General features: G+C 47.1%; 1 protein-coding gene across 1 annotated transcript in view; it reads right to left on the reverse strand.

The window, feature by feature from the left end:
• Positions 1–2,987: 2,987 nt before the first annotated feature.
• The window catches only part of emilin1b (elastin microfibril interfacer 1b), a 135,027-nt gene continuing 113,744 nt past the window's right edge, over positions 2,988–24,270 (reverse strand). Inside the window, exons 11-14 of the mRNA XM_084337123.1 lie at positions 22,131–22,247; positions 20,072–20,089; positions 6,707–6,841; positions 2,988–6,370 (exon numbers count right to left, since the gene is read on the reverse strand). Of these exons, the coding sequence (XP_084193249.1) occupies positions 6,048–6,370; positions 6,707–6,841; positions 20,072–20,089; positions 22,131–22,247 (593 nt within the window). The 3' untranslated portion in view covers positions 2,988–6,047. The remainder of the gene's footprint in view (positions 6,371–6,706; positions 6,842–20,071; positions 20,090–22,130; positions 22,248–24,270) is intronic.

Below are 24,270 nucleotides of genomic sequence, written 5' to 3' on the forward strand. Positions count from 1 at the left end.
GGTGTCATTCTGTGTTCAGGCATCTACTTGCCCCTTTAAACTTATCCTTGCTAAGTTTCAGTTTCACTTCCAGAGAGAATTTTACTTCACGGCCAGACTGAATACTAGAGAACAGATGACATATTACAACAATGGCAGAGGATTATTTGGATTTAAACACAGTGGAGCTCAGATGATCTGTCCGGAAAAGTATGTTTCTTCTTTTTATTTGATTGTGTTGTGCCTGTGAATCCAGCGGGGGAGAATGTTGATGTGTTTGTTGGCGCGTGTGTGTGTGTGTGTGTATGTGTGTCTGCGACGCGTGTGTGTTTCTTTCCATTGGTTTAATTTGGTTAACGTTATTGGGCGCACAAGAAAACGAAAAAAAACTGTAATGATCCTGCAGCTGTTCCAATGTAAATGTGCCTTTTTCCTCCGTGCACTTTCGCCGCTCTGAAGTCTGACTCATTGTGCCTGGCCATGCGCGCTGTTCTCGCACGGACCTCGCGAGTGCCTGCATGTGGGTGTGTTTGCGCTGTGAGGCATATTCGTCGCATGGGTGCGCGTACCGCACCGTGACGGCCGTACCGTAAATTCGCGGGACGAATACACGTACCGTTACACCCCTAATTTGCAGCCTTCGACACAGTCAACCATCAGATCCTCCTCGCGGCCCTCGCAGGAATGGGAGTGGCTGGCTCTGCGCTGACATCATACCTCAATGACCACTCCTACCAAGTGTCATGGAGAGGGACCCTGTCGGCCACCCGCCCCCTGCGGACGGGTGTCCCCCAGGGCTCGGTTCTAGGACCCCTTCTCTTCTCCCTCTACACTAAATCACTGGGTAACATTATCACGTCTCATGGCTTCTCATATCATTGTTATGCCGACGATACTCAACTCTTCCTCTCCTTCCCTCCCTCAGATATCCACGTCTCTGAGCAGATCTCGGCCTGTCTGTCCGACATCTCTGCCTGGATGACGACCAACCACCTCAAACTGAACCTAAGCAAAACAGAATTGCTCCACCTGCCGGCCAAATCCTCCCCCCTGACAGACCTTTCCATCACAGTCGAGAACGCAGCTGTGACCGCGTCCCCGACCGCCAAGAACCTTGGTGTTGTCCTCGACGACCAGTTGAACTTCTCTGCTCACATCGCAGCGACAACCAGAACCTGCAGATTCCTCCTGAGCAACGTCAGAAGGATCCGCCCCTTCCTGACAAAAGAAGCCACCCAACTCCTCGTCCAATCAACAGTCATCTCCCGCCTCGACTACTGCAACGCACTGCTCGCTGGCCTCCCGGCCACTGCCACTAAGCCTCTTCAACTCATTCAGAACGCAGCGGCCCGCCTGATCTCAAACCTAACGAAGTCGGCCCATGTCACCCCACTTCTTAGGGACCTGCACTGGCTCCCCATTGCTGCACGAATCCGCTTCAAGGCCCTCGACCTAGCATACCATGCGGCAAAGGGAACCGCTCCCGCCTACCTCCGGTCAATGGTCTCTAACTACACACCCTCAAGACCCCTACGCTCTGCATCTTCTGGCCGCCTCAGACCTACTCCTATTCAAGCTCCGGGCGGGTCATCAAAGAGAAGTCGCCTATTCTCAGTCCTTGCCGACAATGGTGGAATGAACTACCCACCCCAATTAGGACAGCTGAAACCCGTCCAATCTTTCGCCGTCGACTAAAGACGCACTTCTTCAACCATTATCTGAATTAAAAAGAAAAAAATATCTAACCCTAACTAACCTTACTGCCTTAGCGGCACGGTGGTGTAGTGGTCAAACACTGTCGCCTCACAGCAAGAAGGTCCAGGGTTCGATTCCCGCTTGGGGACCAGGTTTCCATGATGCCAGTTACCCAGGTGGGGTATCTCCCAGGCCTTTCTGTGTGGAGTTTGCATGTTCTCCCCGTGCTCGCAAGGGTTTCCCCCCCGATAAGATAAACCCAATGGAAAAACATGCACAACAACAAGATCGCTAACGCTGTGGCGTCCTTGACGAAGACGGACAGGAGCACTTGGATTGGTCCCCTGGCGCGGCTCACGTTGACGCCTGTCTGCTCCCGGCTGCCCTTGGGGGGAAGGACGATGGGATGGGTTAATCGCAGAGATGAATCGCATGCATGCATCGCAGGTCCTAAATTATTATTATTATTATTATGCACTTGTCCTAATAAACTAACCTACACTGTAGCACTCAACACTTTGATGAACAGTCACTCAGCTGATAGAGTTGTGCCCTTCCTGATGACTTGTCGTACAGAACTTGTAAGTCGCTTTGGATAAAAGCGTCAGCTAAATGACTAAATGTAAATGAGGCCAAATCTCCTAAATATTGTCCTTTTGGCTCGCACACTGGAAAATAATCTGGCTCCTACCATTTCTTAACCTCACTTGATTTGGCTAGCAGCTACTGCCAGGAATTGAATGTACTCTTGCACCAAAACTTGGCATAAGGCAACCTACTCCTTTCATTAACTCACAAATCATTCACGATGTTGAGGAAGAATTGCACATAATTATGCACGGCCTGTTTCTGGCTGTAAATATCCTAAATTCATTATAGCACAGGCTAGGAATTTCGTAGATGCAGTCACCCGTGAACGGAACTGCATCAATCAAGTCAAGCTACACAAAGGCGCTGACAGGTGACATCACTGGATGATGACATCACCGCCATAATCAGCCGGTGGGTAGGATTTATTGTCTTGGGTGGATTCACGATGTGATTAAGATTCTTAGTCCAACCTGTTCATTAGTTCGGTAAACCTTCTTTCATTAAAAAAGGTAGCACCGATTATGAGATGTCGTGCCATCACTTGAAATTCTGGGCAACTTCTCAAGAAATCACAGCAGGATGATGATATTCTGACAGGTGTATTTTTTTTTTTTTTTTTTAAGGTGTTCACAGCTGTTTCTGGGTGTAGCGTTGAACTGCTGATGCTGCTACATCTGGAAACAAAGGCAAAGAGGAGAGAGGGCATGGCTGTGTAAAATTAAATACCTTTATTTGAACCACACGTGTAGCCGAATCACACATTCACGGTAAACACAACGTCTGAAACCGGAGATGGAAGAACACAAAGTATGACTACTTGCAAAACATAACTTGTTTTGAACTCTTTTGAATGTGGAATGATCTTTATTTATTTTATTTTATTGTATTTATTTGTTTGTACTGTTGAGGGAGTATTGAGAAATACAAGTAATTTAGGGTTATTTTTTTTAAGCAGAGCAGATACTGTGGTCTGACTCAGGCCTGACGACAACTTGCACAAATACACAGGATGCTCTGATGGCAGCTGTGTCTCGGGACACACTGACAGGATGTAGGAGATAAAACAGCATCTCCATGTCTTTTGTCTGTGCTGTTAAATAACGATTGTCCATCTGGCCAACGTTAAGATCACGGTAAGGATCAGTCGAACTGAGATCAGTTCATGTGTCTTGTTTATGTGTGTGTTTTTATCACTGTCCTAACCAGGCCTGGTGAAAATTACACCTCCTACTTGTCAACACATGCCAGCACACATAGAATAATACATAGTACACTGGTAAATGACTCAACCTGCTAGGCACAATAAAACCAAACAAGTTCTCTCTAAAAAAGAGTCCCCCTCACATCTGGCAGTTCAGTTCATTTTTAAAGGGGCACTTCACTGAAAAACAATGCTGATTTATTTTGCACATAATTCCATACATATAATTCCTAAATCTCTAAACAGTTTTGCACACATTCATTTAGTTTGTCAGTTGTTGAGAATTTTAATATGACAGTGTTGGCAGATTGCTTAACAGTAACCCAGTAGAGTAATTATGAATCCACATGTGGATGCATGATGTTGTTCATGGCATTGAACTTGAGATATATTGGGTGAGGGGAGGGAGGAAAGTGCTCCCAGCGACCTTTGAGCTGGGTCCCTCATGACCCCCCCCCCCCCCCCGCTTTTGCGCATGTTCAACCTTTGTCGGGTCAAGTTCTGGATAAAATATGATGAGGAACAAGAAGAAGGATATCCACACCCTGGGTTATTATAGAACCCTGGACTGTTATTGTAAGCAGTGTTTCAACCGGTAAGGTCTTCATCAGGCCTCGGATTGCATGACGAAGACCTTACCGGTCAAAATGATGCTTACAATAACAGTCGAGGGAGATATAATCCAGTGTGTGGATATCCTTCTTGTTCAGAGGGTCAAGACTACGTCTGGTGTGACTCAACATGCTGAGGGGAAGAGTGTCCTCCTCGTGTAAACACACTCCAATCGACCTCCATTAATGACGGCAAATTGGCCCTTTAAATGGAGAGCGGAGCACCTCTTGTTTATAATTGGCCGGCTTCTTGTTGTCCTTGGCGGCGGCTGAGCTCATCGTGTGCCGGAGGGGACATGGGGAGGACGGGGGGAAGGAGGAGGGACAAGCTCTGTCCTCGCTTGTTTTATTGGTTTGGATCAAGACTGTATAATACTGGAATTTATTTGGAGCAGGGTCTTTCTCACACATCTTTGTGGCAAATACGCCTCTTGTTCTATTAGGGATTGACTAGAATGAAGTTGTGTAACTGCGTGTTCAGATAAAATGGCTGGCAGAGAAAATAAAAGAAGTCAGACAGCATGTTTTTCTTCTCCGCGGCCATGATTCCTTCAAGCTGCTATAGGGCAGAAATTCCACTTTGGTTCCGCCTTAAGGCCGTTCCTGTAAAAGGCTTTAAAATGTTCTTTGCTCGTTCAAAGCGATTGCACGAGGAGCTTTCAGTATGTTGTGAAGGCAGGAATAGGGTCTGAGATTCTCCCAGAGACCCAGAGGAAAGGTTCTATACTTGTGCTATAGCTAAATGACATCTGTGATGTGAATGACAAGAGTGGGGTAAAACACTTTCAGTCATGTGGCGGTTAAGGCACATCAGCTGGAGTTAAGAGGATTCTTTACATTGGACGTGTATAACAAAAGCACATGGCAGGAAGCAAAACACACGTAGAAAGAGCGAGAAAAGGTGCACCTTGATATAAAAAATAAAATAAAAACATTGACAATTCAATTCAGTTCATCTCAATAGCAAAACCAAACCATAGAAAACCAATCTGTAAAGCAATGTTTCTTTATGTCTAGTACACTCCACCATGACCAGACAGAAATGGACTTTGGGTTAACCTCAAAACCATTGACTGTTGGTATTGGCCTGCATTCATTCATGAAGTTCCTCAGAGTAACAGTGCTGATCTAGCATCTCCAATCATGTGGAGGTACGCTGGTGTCATGTGACCACACCGACTTCACTCTTAGCCTACTTAAAAAGGCAAAACTGATTCTAGACCAGACCTCTACATTTTCAGATGCTTTCCTAACACAGGCCCTGGCTCTTTAGCAGGATAACACTTTGCAGCAAAAAGGCAATGATTTGTGGGAAGTCTTACGTGACCTTGTGGTTGGCTTTGGTGCACTTGCTGTACTCGGGACTTAAACAAATTCAGGCATTATCATCATTACAATAATAATAACATAGAAAAAACAATATGAAAGGTCCTGCAGTAGTACAAATCTGTGTGTGTGTGTATGTGTGTGTGTGTGCGGGGAAAACACGTTTTGAAATGCCGGGCGGTGGGTTGGAATACAGAGGGCAAAACGTCTCTGCTCAGTTCATATACTATATCCTGTTGTCAAGCAGTTCATCACTTCTCATCACATCAGCACTCTGAGGGCCAGGAATGACACACAGGAGGAGAGGCGTCATATATATCTATTTTTGTTTATGCCACTGGCTCCTGATTACCTTTTCCTTCACAAATAAAAAGTCATTCAACAAACATTCTCTGGCCCCGTCGTTTGGGTTTGGTTTTCCTTGTCTACAAAACATCGATATGAACATGTCGAGGGTTCATCCTTCCCTACTCCTCTCTTTCCTTCCTGCGTCCATCACTCCTCTCCTCCTTCCCGTTCCCCTGTCCTTCCTTCTTGTCCTTCATTCCCTTGTGTTCTTTTAAAGTTTCATGTCTAGGAACACAGGGAAGTATGGGTGGGGGATATTGATCGTTCATTACTCCCCTCCCACGCCCGCTCACCAATCACATCTCTTCGTAGAGCAGTATTCCATTGAAGATGGTGAGGGGCTCCACAGAGTGTGCCAGCTTGCCCATCACCAGGTCAATGCAGACGGTGTCGCCGGCCTGTAGGGGGAGGATGATGTTGAACACGGCCAGGGAGCCAGGCGGGGTCTTGGCCTCGGCCACGGGCTTGTTCTCCAGGCCCTCGGGCTGGTAGCCCGCAGAGTCCACCCGGGCCATGCCGTAGTTGGATTTTGACAGGACTGCCTCAATCTTCTCGTTCTTGTGGCCCGTCAGGGTGGCACTGAAGAAGTAGCGGCCATCCACGGGAGCTGTGAAAATACCTGAGAGAGAGAGAGAGAGAGAGAGAGAGAGAGAGAGAGAGAGAGAGAGAGAGAGAGAGAGAGAGAGAGAGAGAGAGAGAGAGAGAGAGAGAGAGAACGAGTTGGTTGAAAGACATCACTAGAATGCTGATAGAAAGATCATGTCATTAGGGTTATGTGCTGGGGAAGACAGAGCAGGAAATATAAATATATTTGATATAATATGAAACCAGAAAATGTTAGTGTATGGAAACGAAATAACAGTTTTGCATTTGCAAAGACAATGGTATCCAATGGAAGAATGTCTTGCTTCCTCCTCTTTTCACCTATTGTACTCATTGTGCCCGTGCGCCTCACCTGTCCTCGTGTCAAAGAAGTCTCCTTCATTGACAAAGATCTTATCAAAGATGATGGTACCAGGCCTCTCCATGGGGTTGGTGAGAGCAGCGGAGAACGACAGCTTGGGCACATGGGCGTCAGCGCCAGACAGACCTGAAGATGCAATGAGACAAGACGTAACAAACCGCTGTTAGGCTTGAAATAAAAAAGCATCTGAGACTAGGTGTGGTCATTTATCATCAGTGAATGACTATGTTTACATGCCTAGTGTTAACCAGGCTACTATAAACCATTAAAGCTCGTATTCTGGTTACGAGAAATCCAGTTAAAATGACTGGCTTGCTCCAATATTAAACAGATTACAGTGGCATGTAGTCAAGTCAAGTCAAGAGTTTTATTTGTCACGGCATACGAGTATACAATGAAATGCGGGTGGTCTTGCCCGCAACGATGTGCAATACAGTGGGTACAACATATAATAGAATCCAATACAAAAACATTGTGCAATAACAGGTAACAGGTAACAGGTAACATGGTGACATCAAAATCGGTATCTGTACATAGTTATTTACAGAGCATATAGGACATGCTAGGTAGCTTTGGTAGTGCAATACACTGTTACTGTTGCTACTACTGATTTAAAGTGGCCTTTCCTTTTGGCAATAAGTGTGAGTGTGTGCGCATGAGTGTGTGCCCGCTCATGTTAAAGTGTTAAGTGGCTGCTAGTGTGTGAGCGTGCACTGCGTGCGTGTCGTGTGTGTGCTCATGTGTGCTTATGTGTGGATAGTTCAATGTTCTGTGGTACTCAATGTTCATTGTTCAGGACTCTGATGGCCTGGGGGAAGAAGCTAAGCCTCTCTGTCCTAGTAGCTGGGGTTCGCAGGCGTCTGCCTGACATCAGCAGCTGAAACAGGCTGTTATTGGGGTGGTGGGGGTCTTTCATTATTCTGCAGGCTCTGGATTTGCACCTCTTGTTGTATAGAACCTGCAGGGGAGGTAGTGCAATACCCGTGGTACGCTCGGCTGAGCGCACCACTCTCTGTAGGGCCTTCTTGTCCTGTGCCGTGCTGTTTCCATACCAGGCAGTGATGTTTCCGGTCAGGATGCTCTCTACTGGAGTATCTTCCCCGATACTCTGAACTTCCTTAACTGTCTCAGGTGGTAGAGGCGCTGTTTCGCCTTCTTTACTACTGTGTCTATGTGTGTTGACCATGTCAGATCCTCTGAGATGTGGACCCCCAGGTACTTAAAGCTGCTCACCCTGTCCACGGTAGCCCCGTTAATCATCAGTGGTGTGTGCGTCTCCTGCTGTCCTCTCCTATAATCCACGATCAGCTCCTTGGTTTTACCAATGTTCAGGAGCAGGCTGTTGTCCTGGCACCAGCGTTCCAGTACCTCAACCTCCTCCCGGTAGGCCTTCTCGTCGTTGTCCGAGATCAGCCCCACCACCACCGTGTCGTCTGCGAACTTCACTATGGAGTTGGAGCTGAACTTGGCCACACAATCGTGTGTGTAGAGTGAGTACAGCAGGGGGCTCAGAACACAGCCCTGGGGGGACCCGATGCTCAGGGTGATGGTGTTGGAGGTCTGACCCCCCACCCTGACCGCCTGGGGTCTTTCGCTCAGAAAGTCCAGTACCCAGGCGCTCAGGGCGGAGCTCAGACCTAGCTCGATCAGCTTGTCCACCAGTCTGGTGGGGACTATGGTGTTGAACGCTGAGCTGTAGTCAATGAACAACAGTCTCACATAGCCCCCCTTCTGACGGTCAAGGTGAGAGAGGGTGCTGTGCAGTACCTGGGAGACCGCGTCGTAGGTGGACCTGTTTGTCCTGTATGCAAATTGCATAGGGTCCATATCACTGGGGAGGGAGGCACAAATGTGGTCCTTGACCAGCCTCTCGAAACATTTCATGACCACAGAGGTGAGTGCCACCGGTCTGTAGTCATTTGGACATGTTGGGGAGGGTTTCTTCGGTACAGGGATGATGGTAGACATCTTGAAGCAAGCAGGGACCACTGACTCCGCCAGGGATTGATTAAATATGGCGGTGAACACCGGGGCCAGCTGGTTGGCACAGGACTTGAGTATGCGTCCTGTTATACCATCTGGGCCAGCAGCCTTCCTGGTGTTCACCTGCATAAATGCTCTTCTCACACTGTGTTCCGACAACGAGAGAGCGTCCCCGCCCCCCCGCGGTTGCCCCCCCCCCCTCCACAACAGCCGGCGCGCCAGTGACGTCACTAGCCGGAGAGCCAGCAGCGCCACTGTCTACACCAAACCGAGCGTAGAAGGTGTTGAGCTTGTCCGCGAGGGAGGCGTCGTCGCTCCCCATTGATGTACAGTACATGTAGGCATGTACTGTAAACGCGTTACTCTCATCACTATTGGTTTCCTGTGGGTGGGACACTACAGGTTGACAGGAATATTCTGCTGATTGGTATATTCCTATAAACAGGGATACTCAAACGTAGGGTATGGACTGTGCACATGTAAACAGTTTAACCCAGTTTAATCCCATGGCTATTTGCGCCATTAGAGGCAAATTCAGAAAACTCCACCTGTTTTCTACCTAGAAGACAACACTGCTTCTTCCTTATTTGATATCCAATGGTGGTTGGAACACAGATCTTTCAGCATTACTGCCACTTAGTGTTTTAGAGTGATGGGGATCAGTAACCTCATTACAGAATACATCAGAGCCTCTATAGGTGGCGGTATATACTAAATACTAGGGATGTCCCGATCGTGTCTATTAGAATCCTAACGCATTTATGCTTCTGCGTTCGCGTTTTGCGCTCTGATTGGCCACTGACGTTTCTGGTCACGCCAATCGTGTGACGGCAAGTTCTTTCGCCGGTTAAGCTTAGGCACTCTTTCGAAGTTGGTTAAGGTTAGAGTTTGTCTTAGAGCAGGGTGATAGAACACCAGCCCTGATTCCAAACTCTAACCTTAACCAACTTCAAAAGAGTCGCCTAAGCTTAACCAGTGATAAACTAGGCGTTAGGCGTTTGCTGCCGGTTGAGGCGGAAATGGGCGCCTCACGCGATTGGGCGCACATGTCACATGACCAGAAACGTCAGTGGCCAATCAGATCGCACCAGAAACGGCAGTGGCCAATCAGATTTGCAAAACGCGAACGCGGAAACATAAATGCGTTAGTGTTGTGAAGGATCAGATTAAACCGAATATATATATTTATTTATGGATATATATTTAATAGTATTTGTATATCGTTTGATATCCCCTGTATATTCCTTGTACATATACACTGAATATCCCTTTAGTCTACTAACAGCCCATAATAGTTTCATTCTACCATTGGACGAGAACCTGGCGCCAGCAGCCAAGCCCCTTGGTTCAAGTTCAATCGTGCCGACGAACATGTCGTTACAAGCCCGGTTCCGCGTAGGAATACGTCTGGCGAAATACGAATGGTACTATTTGTTCACAGCGCATATATATATGGCGCAAGTAAAGTAGAACTTTCTTTTAGTCCATTAGTCTTTTACCCTCCAACCTAGTAACAGACGTGAAGCCTCACCCACGACGCACGTGTGGTGCAGTATGGCCTACTTGGCCTCAGAATAGGCATTGAGACATCGTGTGGATTAATAGTTGAATTGTCATAGTTTGGCACTATACCGTCGAGTGGGACGTATTTCTATTAAGTTAATAATAGTAATATTATGTATGGTGCATCGTTAGGTTAGAGTTATAAAGTGAGCAGTACCCCCATCGTTCCTGACGTTATCTGGAGTCTTAACCAGGCTGGGCAGACCACGTGTGGTGCTTGCATCCGAGGAGCTCCGGGCCAGGACGAGTGGACCTGTACATTGGATTAATTCACCCGGACGACGTCGAGCCCTACACGGCTTGGATTATCTACGTGCTTTGGGTGCTTTGATTATTCCATGGATAACAGCCAACACTGCTGAGTGTTGGAACTACCCCCCCGAGAGGAGTCCAGGTGAGACGGCGCTCTACCCCGAGTGAGGTCGCCTCACGTCTCTTCGTTGTGGACCGGCAGCTACCGTCCACCAGAGGGCCCAGCTGTATTCATCTATGGACCGAGGTTCTGTGGGCACCGTGTTCAGCACTCTGAATTCTCCCAAGAAATCGTCGGCCAGATGGGATACCGCCAGTGGCTCTCCTAACCCCCCCCCCCTACTGTCTTACAACCAGCGGGACCCCCCTTTAGTGTATCCAGCTATAATCATTTAAGTACCATCGCTATAGTTCCCTAAAGAACCAGGTTGTATACTTGCTCCCTGCGTAACCAGAGACTGGACATTCAATGTTGATTTACCTACGAATACTCATTTGCCTTACAAGTGCATTTCAAATCATAAATGTCATTAAGTGAACGTTGTATATACCCTTTGCTATATAAAATATTCGATTTATACATTTGTGTGGACTTCGTTTCATCAGGTGGGAAAGTGTTCATCATATCTATATCATGTACTGGATGGCCAGAAGTTAAAGTACAAGCGGTAGTGGTTTAATAATACCATACTTATCAATACAGTCAGGGAATTGTACCCCTCAGTTACAATTGGTCCTTCGAGCCGGAGGGTAACTAGTGTAATATTAATATAGTGTTATTAATATTGAAATGGCCTATGATGAACACTCCATGAAACGGTCCTCCTAACGTAGAACGCCCGCAGCGCAGACGACAGCCACCTCAGTACTTAGTGGATTACGCTGTCAGTCAACTACCTAGCCTTCTACAAACGGTAAACGCGGTAAAAGTAGAAAGTAAAATTATGTCTGACCTTAACGACCAGGTTGCCGCGACCACAGAGGCCCTAGTGGGTTCTAATGTAACTGACCAAGCTCATGGTGGGGACCAGGAGGGAGCTGACATGCCTTTACCCCCCGCCAATACCGAAGAAGTAGTCCCCGACCAGCCCCGGGAGGAAGACAACCCTACAGAGAGAGAACTCTGCACGGAGGAAGAGGAGGAGAGCGCCGAGGAAATAGAGCTCCAGGACTCCCCAACGAGTACAGCCAGGAGCGGCTCACCCAGGAGCGGCTCACCTCTACAACCGTCTTCCCCCAGCGAAGCGGAGAGGATGCTATCACAGGCGTTCCTCGCCAGCCTGACAGCCTCTACCGAACGCGATCGACTTCAGGGTGAACGCGATCGACTTCAGGGTGAACGCGATCGACTCGACACAGCAACGGAGCGAAGAAGAGCGCATACGCCTGGAGATGAGACGCCTTCAGACGGAAGAGAATATGGCAAGAGACCGAGCAGACACCCAGCGTGCCGCTGCCGGTGCCCAAAGAGAAGCAGAGCGCGCCGCCGCCGAAGCCCAGCGCGCCGCTGACGGTGCCCAAAGAGAAGCAGAGCGCGCCGCCGCCGAAGCCCAGCGCGCCGCTGACGGTGCCCAAAGAGAAGCAGAGCGCAACATCGATCTCATCCAGCGCAAAACCGAGCGTGACAGACTACAGGGCGAGCGCGACAGACTACAAGCCGAGCGCGACAAGTTACGTGCGCGGCTAATGGAGCGGCTGATCCCCAGGGCAACACCCTCTCCCTCCGCCAGGGGTTCAAGGAACTCGTCGAGACAACAGTCAAGGGCAGCGTCTCCTAACCGAGCAAGCGACCCTGAACTTGACCAACAGACCAAGCCTATACCCCCCGCAGACCCCCTTCCCCGACCGGTCCAAGCGAGACCCAGCTACAAGGAAGGAGCAGCATACACTGCGGAGAAGCTAAATAAACGACTACAGGATCTAGAGGACCTGATAGAAGAAGAAGAGGGAGAGGAGGAGAACAAAGCCCGACGACAGCACAGTACTCCACCGGACCAGGAGGTCCAGTACAGCCCAGGCTATACCCCCGGGGCGCTGCGCTACAGACCCCCGACTCTATTCACGGGTGAGCACGACGCACGACCAGCCCCGAGGAATAGCACCTGGACCAGCGGGCCATGGTACCCAGCCGGTACCAGCCCACAGAGAGGCGCAAGAGGAGACTCGCCTAGGAGGTCTCTCCCCCAACGCTCGCCGATGTATCAGCCATCGACGGCGTCATACATTGCCACACCGACCACCAGACGGAGTGTGTACAGAACACTCGCCAGACAATATGACCCGTTGGGATGTATTCTACCTTACACCACCAGGGCAAAGATGATTGTACGAGCACTATGGGACAAGGACCAGGGCTGGGACGACCCAATACCCGCACACCTTGCCTCCACATGGAGAGAGTGGGAGACGGAGCTCCGCTCACTCCCAGGCGTCAATATACGCCGCAGCTACTTCCCACCCACAGTGAGGCCAGAGACATGCAAGATGGATCTACACGTCTTCAGTGACGCCTCCGAAGTAGCCTATGGATCGGTGGCCTACTTGCGTGCCCAAGAGAAGGGAGGAGAGATACACACTGCTTTCATCCTGGCTCGCTCAAGAATAGCCCCACGAAAGCAACAATCTATCCCGTGTCTAGAGCTCTGCGCAGCCCTAGCAGGAGCGCATCTAGCCACGTTAATCCAACGTGAACTCACCATTCCGGTGCACAGAACAATCTTGTGGTCAGATTCCACGACAGTACTCACATGGATCAAGTCTGATTCATGCAGATACAAGGTCTTCGTGGGAGTCAGAGTCACCGAGATTCAAGAGTTAACAGAAGCAGCCAGCTGGCGGTATGTGGACACCAAACACAACCCAGCTGACGTCATCACCCGGGGAATGTCCCTAGATGACCTCACCCGTCGCAACATCTTTTTTTTTTTTGATCCACTTTTTCTCCCATTTTTCTATATTTTTCTCCCATCCCAATTTCGTATCATCCAATTCAACCCTCCCCTGTCACGAACGCTGTTTCTTGCCTCCCACAAGCCGGCTGCAGTGAGGACTAAGTCATACATAGCACAAGTCCCCTCCGGTACTTGAGGTAACAGCAGTCGCATCTTTTCACCTGCGCAGCTCGACCTCTCAGTGTCGAGGAGTAACGCGTGGGAGGCTCACGCTGCCCCCGACACTTCCTGATTCTACTGCGCAGGCGCACCAACCGACTTGTAGGAGTCGCTTGTTCACAACGTTCGATCCCCACCCTTCAGTTTTTCCCTCCCCGTAATACGGCCAATGTGTATTACTGCGGACGACCAGCCAAACTGAAAAACAATGTGGAGAGCTGGATTCGAACACGCGAATCCTAGCGTCTCCACACTGGTGGCGAGTGCCTTAGACCACTACACCACCTAGCCGCCACACCCGTCGCAACATCTACAGTGACGGACCAGAATTCCTCAAGCTCCCGGAAGAAGAGTGGCCTATGCCCACCCCACGGGAAGCAAGTAAAGAGGAGGCTGAGAACAAGAAACCTATGTTCTGTGGACTGAGCACAGTCGCCTCCACAGACCCCAACATAGATGATTGCATTACCCTACAGAGTGCGCAGCTAAAGACATTCCTGTGGCACCACCCAGAGATTCAGTCCACCACTGACATTTCAGCAGCTGACTACGAAGAAGCAGAACTTCTTCTACTACAACGAGCCCAGAGAGACTCGTTCCCCGATGAGCTAGACTGTCTACAGGGAGGAAAGCCCGTCCCATCAGACAGCAGACTGCTCCACCTGGCACCCGAGAGCGACGCCCATAATCTCATCAGAGTGGGTGGTCGTCTGCGGAGAGCCCCCGATCTACCGGATGACGTTAAGTACCCGATAGTCTTGAACAGCCGACACAAGGTCACAGAGCTGATCATAAAGAAATACGACGAGGATGTACACCACGCAGGAGCAGAGAGAGTCTTCGCGGAGATCAGACGTCGCTATTGGATACTTCAAGGAAGAGAAGCGGTGCGACGCTTCCAGCGAACCTGTCTAGACTGCCGAAAGTGGCGCGCGCAGCCCAGCATACCCCGGATGGCTGACCTACCTCCCTGTCGCCTCCGACTCGGCGACAAGCCATTCCACTCCACAGGCATGGACTGTTTTGGCCCGTTGTATATAAAGAGAGGAAGAGGAACCGAGAAGCGGTGGGGTATTGTATTCAAATGCATGACCACCAGAGCGATACATATCGAACTCCTTCCGACCATGAGCACAGACTCATTCCTTATGGCCTTCCGAAGATTCACATCACGGAAAGGAAAACCGTCTACATTGTTGTCTGATCACGGGACAAACTTCAAAGGCGGAGAAAGAGAGCTGAGAGAGAGCTTCCAAGCTATGGGCCCAGAACTTAAGACCCACCTCGCTCCATCTCAGATTGACTTCCAGTTTAATCCCCCAAACGCACCCCACTTCGGTGGAACCTGGGAACGAGAAGTACGTTCTATAAAGACAGCCCTGTACGCCGTGCTTGGGGCCCAGACTGTGGCGGAAGAAGTCCTAATGACAGTCCTCACGGAGATCGAGGGAGTATTGAACTCCAAGCCCCTCGGCTACGTCTCCAGTGATGTAGCAGATGTCGACCCAGTCACCCCCAACACACTCTTGATGAGGCGGCTAGACCCCGCGCTACCCCAGACAATGTACAGGCCTGAAGAAGCGAACGGCCGAAGAATGTGGAGGTACAGTCAAGTACTAGCTGACAAGTTTTGGAACAGCTTCCTACTCCACTATCTACCGTCTCTACAGACCCGCCAGAAGTGGGTAAAAGAGAGAGACAATTTGACAGAAGGAACAGTCGTCATGATTATCGACCAGTCACTACCCAGAGCTATGTGGCCGGCTGGCCGCGTAAGCAAAGTGATCACCGGTGCCGATGGCAAGGTCCGAGCAGCCGAGGTGCTCGTCCAAGGGCGAACTTACACACGACCCGTGGCGAGGCTAATAGAACTGCCCAGACTCCCAGACACTATCGATGACGACCATGACCCCATGACTTTGTGAGTTGACTGACCCTTACAGCGGACCTTGAGTGGTAGACAGTGCGGTTAATCTGTCTCTGCTTAGCTAATTAGGTGGGACTAATTAGGGGGCGGCTGTTGTGAAGGATCAGATTAAACCGAATATATATATTTATTTATGGATATATATTTAATAGTATTTGTATATCGTTTGATATCCCCTGTATATTCCTTGTACATATACACTGAATATCCCTTTAGTCTACTAACAGCCCATAATAGTTTCATTCTACCATTGGACGAGAACCTGGCGCCAGCAGCCAAGCCCCTTGGTTCAAGTTCAATCGTGCCGACGAACATGTCGTTACAAGCCCGGTTCCGCGTAGGAATACGTCTGGCGAAATACGAATGGTACTATTTGTTCACAGCGCATATATATATGGCGCAAGTAAAGTAGAACTTTCTTTTAGTCCATTAGTCTTTTACCCTCCAACCTAGTAACAGATGTGAAGCCTCACCCACGACGCACGTGTGGTGCAGTATGGCCTACTTGGCCTCAGAATAGGCATTGAGACATCGTGTGGATTAATAGTTGAATTGTCATAGTTTGGCACTATACCGTCGAGTGGGACGTATTTCTATTAAGTTAATAATAGTCTATTATGTATGGTGCATCGTTCGGTTAGAGTTATAAAGTGAGCAGTACCCCCATCGTTCCTGACGTTATCTGGAGTCTTAACCAGGCTGGGCAGACCACGTGTGGTGCTTGCATCCGAGGAGCTCCGGGCCAGGACGAGTGGACCTGTACATTGGATTACTTCACCCGGACGACGTCGAGCCCTACACGGCTTGGATTATCTACGTGCTTTGGGTGCTTTGATTATTCCATGGATAACAGCCAACACTGCTGAGTGTTGGAACTACCCCCCCGAGAGGAGTCCAGGTGAGACGGCGCTCTACCCCGAGTGAGGTCGCCTCACGTCTCTTCGTTGTGGACCGGCAGCTACCGTCCACCAGAGGGCCCAGCTGTATTCATCTGTGGACCGAGGTTCTGTGGGCACCGTGTTCAGCACTCTGAATTCTCCCAAGAAATCGTCGGCCAGATGGGATACCGCCAGCGGCTCTCCTAACCCCCCCCCCTACTGTCTTACAACCAGCGGGACCCCCCTTTAGTGTATCCAGCTATAATCATTTAAGTACCATCGCTATAGTTCCCTAAAGAACCAGGTTGTATACTTGCTCCCTGCGTAACCAGAGACTGGACATTCAATGTTGATTTACCTACGAATACTCATTTGCCTTACAAGTGCATTTCAAATCATAAATGTCATTAAGTGAACGTTGTATATACCCTTTGCTATATAAAATATTCGATTTATACATTTGTGTGGACTTCGTTTCATCAGGTGGGAAAGTGTTCATCATATCTATATCATGTACTGGATGGCCAGAAGTTAAAGTACAAGCGGTAGTGGTTTAATAATACCATACTTATCAATACAGTCAGGGAATTGTACCCCTCAGTTACAGTTAGGATTCGAATAGACGCGTCCCGATCACCTTTTTTTGCTCCCGATCCGATCCAGATCATGTGATTTTGAGTATCTACCGATCCCGATCTTTCCCGATCCGATCTTTCACATTAGTAATCAATTTTGACGCATTTTTGTCAGAAACTATTAGGCAACAAGCCCCTCTGTTGCCTAATAGTCCCTCGAGGGGCGCGAGCGCGGCGGCTCTTATTACATTCACCCTGAGAAATGTGCTTCATATGAGAAATATTCAAAGTTTCAATATATGTTTGCACATTAGTATACATTCAGTGTTCGACTTACGTATTGATTTGCTCCATTTTGGTCTGAAACGCAGACGATAATCCTCAGTCACAGCAAATAATTGACGTTATCCAGGTGAAAAGTTAACTTCATTCAAGCAAGGGATTGCACCTAGTCTAAAAACTCCGCCTCCTACCTCCCCGAGCACAATGACGCCTCCAGCCTGCTGCTTCATGAGTTTTTCCTCCACGCGGAATGTCCTCCTTGCAAACATTGCAAGTGGCTGTTGGACTGGCTTGACTTTCTATTTTAAAATGCTTCCAAACCTCTGACATTTGTGTCTAGCTGCTCAAGTCAGTGGATAACCGTGTTTCGGGAGCGACGCGTTGTTGTGAGCGTGTAGGTCTCTTGAGGGATTCGGCATACGTCACTGTCGTGCAACGGTGTAAATTAAAGGGAATGTGTTTGTTGTGGAAAATTCTTCTGCTCTGTGTTACAATAAATTAATGTTCTCATGTTCTTCAAGAGGCTTTTATCAATCTTAAATTAGTCCTCAATGCTAGTAAAACTAAATGTATGCTGTTCGCCAGAGCCAGAAATGTTGATTATGATGAAGGACATATATCTACCGTAAGCGGAGTATAAATATCTTGGCTTGTTTAAGGGATTTTCTTGTTTCATGTGGATATTCTTGCTTCCAAGCTGCGACAGAAAATTGGCTTCATGTACAGAAATACATGTAGATCCAGCATTCCCGTGATTAGAAGAAAGAGGATTGTTGAATCTGTTTTCTTATACATTTTGGACTATGGTGATGTGATTTATAGGCATGCTGCAGCTTCAACTCTTAAACCTCTGGACTCTGTCTAATAAATCTAAGATGTATTACTGTTGACATGAAAAGGTTGGATGGCCTTCTCTGGTTGAAAGGTGTAACTATCATTGGTATTTGTTTATTTTTAAAGCCCTTATTGGTAAACTTCCCCCTTACATCACATCACTGTTGGAATGGAAACTTTGCGTGCAGGAAGATTGAAGGTTTGATTATTAGCTGATAATTACTAGTGAAGATTTGAAGCCCCAAACTCCTGACACTGATGTTAACACTTTAAGTGCCGAAAACGTGTTTAGGCGTCTTTCCTAGCCATGCTAAAGTTGCCGAGGACGCCCTAACTCGTCTTTAATATCAATATTTCAAAAATCTGTGATCGAAATCATATTTTTCCTCCGCAGCCCTGAGACACAGTGCTGGCCTCCTCTCAACCCTCTAGCGGTTCAAGAGCGCCATCTGGTGGCCGATCGGCAGAAGCTGAAGTGGTGATCACCCATATTACTTCCGGGCACTCTCTATAGCTCCCGCGACTCCATCTTGAAACACTGGATAATAGATCGCTCGCCCTAACTCAATAAACAACGTTATTTGGACGTATATACTATTATACAACCTGGAAATAGATCCGGTATTTCGACATCCCATAATTGAAAACTGTCTTCTCCACGCTGATCGCCCAACGGCCCGCGGAGACTGGGGTGAGTTTTAGCGTTTATTATTACCGTGTTCGATACTAACTGCTATGATGAACATTTGACCCACATTAGATGAATGGTATAACGTTGCCCACGGAATTATAAACGATCCCCCGCCCATCCGGTCATCATCAGATGATACGTAGAAACTCCTAGAAGCACGTCCATTTGAAATTTTTCATCTGGCACCGATCGCTATCAAACTGTATTTCATCATCAATATAATGCATTTGGGGCTATAAATCACATTCTGGAGAAAGCTGCAGAAAGAGATGAAAACATACTTAGGGCCCGCGTCCACTTGGCGCATATTTCTGACCGCACGCATCTGTTTTCAATGTATTCCAATGGGGAGGGAGCGCATGCGGCCGCATGCGGCCGCCTCTAGGAAGTGCGCTGCCGTCGGCTTCTTTTCTCAGCTTTTTTGTGCGGACGAAAGTTGAAACTTTCTCAACTTTCAGAGCGATGCGCTGGGCTCATTTTCAGACAACCAATCACAGCCATTCATCTACCACTCTGTTTGTAACCTGACACCGGAGCTGCCTGCCTGTCTGGCTGTCTCCCACAGACCATTGAGATTCGCGACAAAACTAATAATAATAACTACACGAATACACTACTAAAAAGCGAATAAAAAGCAAAGGGCGAACTGTGGTGTCAGGCAATAACTATATATATAATTAATATACAATAAAGTTATTCAAATATGCTATAATATGTGCAAAACCGCGGCATGGCTGTAGATTTCTTTCTGTCATCTACGTTTTTGTCTCTGTCACCGCATGCATGCGCCCCGCCCCATTCTACCGGGCGCACTCCCAGCATGTTTCACGGAGAAATATGCGCTAGGTGGACGCGGGCCCTTATACTTTAGACCATATTTTACTATGAATATGTGAATGAAAAAGTTTAACGTTGCTACACAATGAACAATACATATAGGACCTTGAATGGGCCCTAATAATGGCAATCTAGCAATAGAATTTAAAAAGTTATAGCCCTGCAAAGAAGGGGAACTTCTCCATGTTAAATAGAGCTGGCAACGGATGGTATATCATGAATTTAGCCTTAGGCAATCAAAGTGTTAAATAACATAATAATAATAATAATAATAATAATAATAATAATAATAATAATAATAATAATAATAATAATAATAATAATAATAATAATAATAATAATAATAATAATAATAATAATAATAATAATAATAATAATAATAATAATAATAATAATACTAAAATTTAAAATTACACACACATACCTTGTTCACCTCTGGTACCTAAAAGAAAAGAAAGAAGTACAGTAAGAATTACTGTAATAATTACAGCACAAAAGTGTGTTTTCTTTTGGCAGGTATGTTTTTAGTTCACTATACACAGAGGAACGTTGTAAGAGGCAGCAGGTATTATTCATGCATTAGGTCATTCATTAATTTCATTAAACCCCCAAATCATTTGACTATACAAACGTGGGACACATTGACATACATTGGTCGGAGGGTGAGCGTGAAGTGCATGCCAGTAGCTCGTAACCACTGCTTTTAATGGTGCCTGTTGTCTCAGATAGTATGGTTGAGCCCAGCTAGTAGCTAGTAGTAGCACATTGGTGTAAACTCATTCCTGGATAAGACAGAGGTATTAAACTTCAGGGTCACGTGGTGCTGGAGGGTTTGCAGTTGGAGGTCGGTCCGGTGCCTGCCAGCAGAGTGCGTTATGTATAGTCCACTGTCTATCGTATCTCTTGCACTCTTTCAGGTCTTGCTGACCGTGTACCATGCCTCAATAATATGTGCTGTGTTGCTGAAAAGTCTGCAATAACACCAAGGGAAAAAAAACAGGGAAGCCGCAGAAGAATGAGAGCTAGATAATAACTAGACTGGCTTTTAGAAGGAAAAACACACACAATAGGGAGTGAATGGTACAGAGTACAGCAACTTGCAATGGGCCTGGTCTACAAGATACACTACACCACACAGGTACCCATGTACATGTCGAAATACTTCCCAAAGGTCAAGACCACAACACCAGAGGGAGTTCCACAAATCATGTGCAACCCAGATTCGGCACAAACAAGGGACTAAACACATTTAGCAATTATGCCACATCAATGTGGAACGCCCTACCCACAGCCGTAAAGATGTGAATCCCTACCCACATTCAAAACCGCTCTCAAAGAGCACCTACGGGAAGTTGCAATTCGAAACTGGCCAACGTAAAGGTCCAACAACCCCCCCCCCCCCCCGATAACCGATATTTATTGTATTATACAATTTTTTTTTAAATGTATATTCCTGTAGTTTTGACCTAACCAGATTTATCATGACATGAGCGTTACTACTATGAACAAAACAAAGCTAAGACAACAGTTTTGACTGATAAAGTGACCATATTTATTTTTCCAAATAAATATAATTTGAATCAGAAAATTCACAATCCGTCAATGACTTATAATACATCCAACCTAACAAGTCACCTGCAACATCACCACCGCTACGATGGTGTGTTAAAAGCCTACGACGACGCGCGAGCAGCTAAAGCTGCTGTGAATCCAAAGCCAGCTACAAAGGAACCTGCGGCGCTTGTACCTATTGACGAGGCTTTGCTAAATTAAAGAAGTTTGACAGAAATGACCCAAGGGCTCAAGCCGCTAGCTTTTAAGCAGTGCTTGGTGGTGCAAATTAACCTGGCTACTACGGAGCAATAAGTGACTGCGTATTCAACCAAGGGTTGCATCACAGTCATGAAAGGGGCTAGATTTGCAGCAGCTTTAGCTGCTTGCACGTCGTCGTAGGCTTTTAACACAATAACACACCATCGTAGGGGTGGTGATGTTGCAGGTGACTTGTTAGGTTGGATGTATTATAAGTTGTTGCCCTTCTGCATTGCATTTGTTACAAATAGCAAGCAAACTTTTTTCCTCTGAAACTATTGCCACACTACCGACGCCATCTTTGTTTACATCCGCGCTGCTTCAGAAACGTACGTGGCTACGTCACAGCCAAGAAAGGGAGCGCTGGATTTGTGTAAAACGCCCTCTTCCTAAACCACATGCTATCAGTCGTACCACAGTACTGGCAAAACGGGAGGAGCCTACAGTAAAAACAAACGCCCTTCATCCCAATTCACCCGCACCGCATTTTTTTTTTACCAAAAAATATATTATATTATCGGAGCTATTAATAACGTTATCGGGTTTATCGGGATGACGTCATAATTGCTGATATCGGCCCGATAATTATCGTGCATCCCTAATTTTCTCCCCACCATATGTATCTTTTTTCAACTTCAATTAATCCAATAATGACTGTGTGCCTTTTTCACCTGGTGCCCCCCGTGGTCCGTTCTCTCCTTGCCTCCCCGGGGGTCCGGAGGGGCCCTTTGGCCCCGGCAGCCCATTGTAGCCTCTCTCTCCTGGTTGACCTGGGGGGCCAGGGGGGCCTGTGGAGGTGGAGATGTGGACGAATGATAAAATTTAATAATGGGAAACATTTGTCATAATAGATATTACACAGTATATTGAAGAAGAAGATAATAACATTGGCCATCTGCATAGAAATTAACATGTCTCTTCTAATTGCATAACATGTCCAAAGAAAAGGAAACATGTGATCACCTGGGCACACAACACCTATTCTTAACACACAAGACTCCATACAGTAGGTCAACGACAATAGACACCATAGAACATGAAATAAGACACATGAAACAAACGCAGACAGTCTGAGGACAAGTACAGCAGGAAACACACAAGTTAGGACATTACAAAGTCACGTTGCCTTTATACTTTGACTTTATACCGTGTGTGTGTGTGTGTGTGTGTGTGTGTGTGTGTGTATGAGGCTGCTGAAGTCTGCTGAAGTCATGCTAAGGCTTTCCCAGTGCTTGGAATTCTTATACAATGAAATACTGCAGTGACTAATAGCAACGCGACGCATCACATGATGTGCCAAGACTCGAACCATCACACAAACAAGACAATGTTAGTTTTAATCACAGGAATATTTGTGTTCTTTCAGTTGAATCATTCTCCTGCTTTGGTCACGTTTGATACGTTTATTGAAACTTGCGTAGCTCGGCTGTGTATATTGACCCTTGGTTGCAAATGTGATATTTGAGACTGTTTACACACAAAACACACATGCGTGCACACACACACGCACGCACGCACGCACGCACGCACACACGCACACACACACACACACACACACACACACACACACACACACACACACACACACACACACACACACACACACACACACACACACACACACACACACACACACACACACACACACACACACACACACACACACACACACACACTCATACACACTCATACACACACACACGGTGCTGTATCTCATAGTTGGAACTTCTCAGGCAGGACATGGTTAGTTTATATACAGTACACGACACAAGACAAGCAGTCAAACCTCTATGCTGCAGCACGGGGCCTACAAAGCAGAGCAGATGGGAGGAAGTGGATCAGAGTCATCAACATGTTGATTCACAGCAGGAATCCATCAGACCAAAAACCATACAAGTCCCTTCAACTCTAACTATCTCAACGTTATAGATTGTAAAGACCGGTCAGTTCTATCTTTCAACTCCAACTATATAGACTTCATAGGTTCTAAAGACCGGTCAGTTCTACCTTTCAACTCCAACTATATACACTTCATAGGTTCTAAAGACCGGTCAGTTCTATCTTTCAACTCCAACTATATACACTTCTAAAGACCGGTCAGTTCTACCTTTCAACTCCAACTATATACACTTCATAGGTTCTAAAGACCGGTCAGTTCTACCTTTCAACTCCAACTATATAGACTTCATAGGTTCTAAAGACCGGTCAGTTCTACCTTTCAACTCTAACTATTGTGGCAGATATCACCCCCGTCTCATGGATATGTGAAGGATGGGGGATACTACTGCCACGGGAGGAGTGGAAGCAATTATGTAGCTGATTAGGACTGATAGAACACACCTGTGCACCATTAGATCACCCACATCCCGCACACACACACCAGACACACATACCATAAAACACTATAGGTCAGATAGAGTATTGTTGTGAGGAGGTGCGGTTGGAGCTGAGTACGTAGAGAAAGAGGTTGTGGTTAACGGAGTGTTGTGAGGTGAGAGGTAGTGAGAGGAGAGGTGAAGGCGAGAAGGTGTTCATTGTGTACTGGACCCTGGACTGGCTGAGAACCTCCCTTGTGTACTGACCCTGGACCGGAAGACTACTCTGAGTATTGAACAATCCTGTTTTTGTGTTTTGGACATTAGACTGTATTACGACCATTCTATCTGCCCATCGGACTATATTCTGCCTTTAATCAATAAATATTCTTATTGATTGATATTGCACTTGTGTGGACAGTTGAATTTGTTTGTTTTTGAACTGTGACAAGTCTGAACACCACCAGCCTCGTCACAATATATACACTTCATAGAT

This window comes from Notolepis coatsorum (assembly GCF_963971535.1).
Source record: "Notolepis coatsorum genome assembly, chromosome: 20".
In the NCBI taxonomy this organism is placed as follows: Eukaryota; Metazoa; Chordata; class Actinopteri; order Aulopiformes; family Paralepididae; genus Notolepis; species Notolepis coatsorum.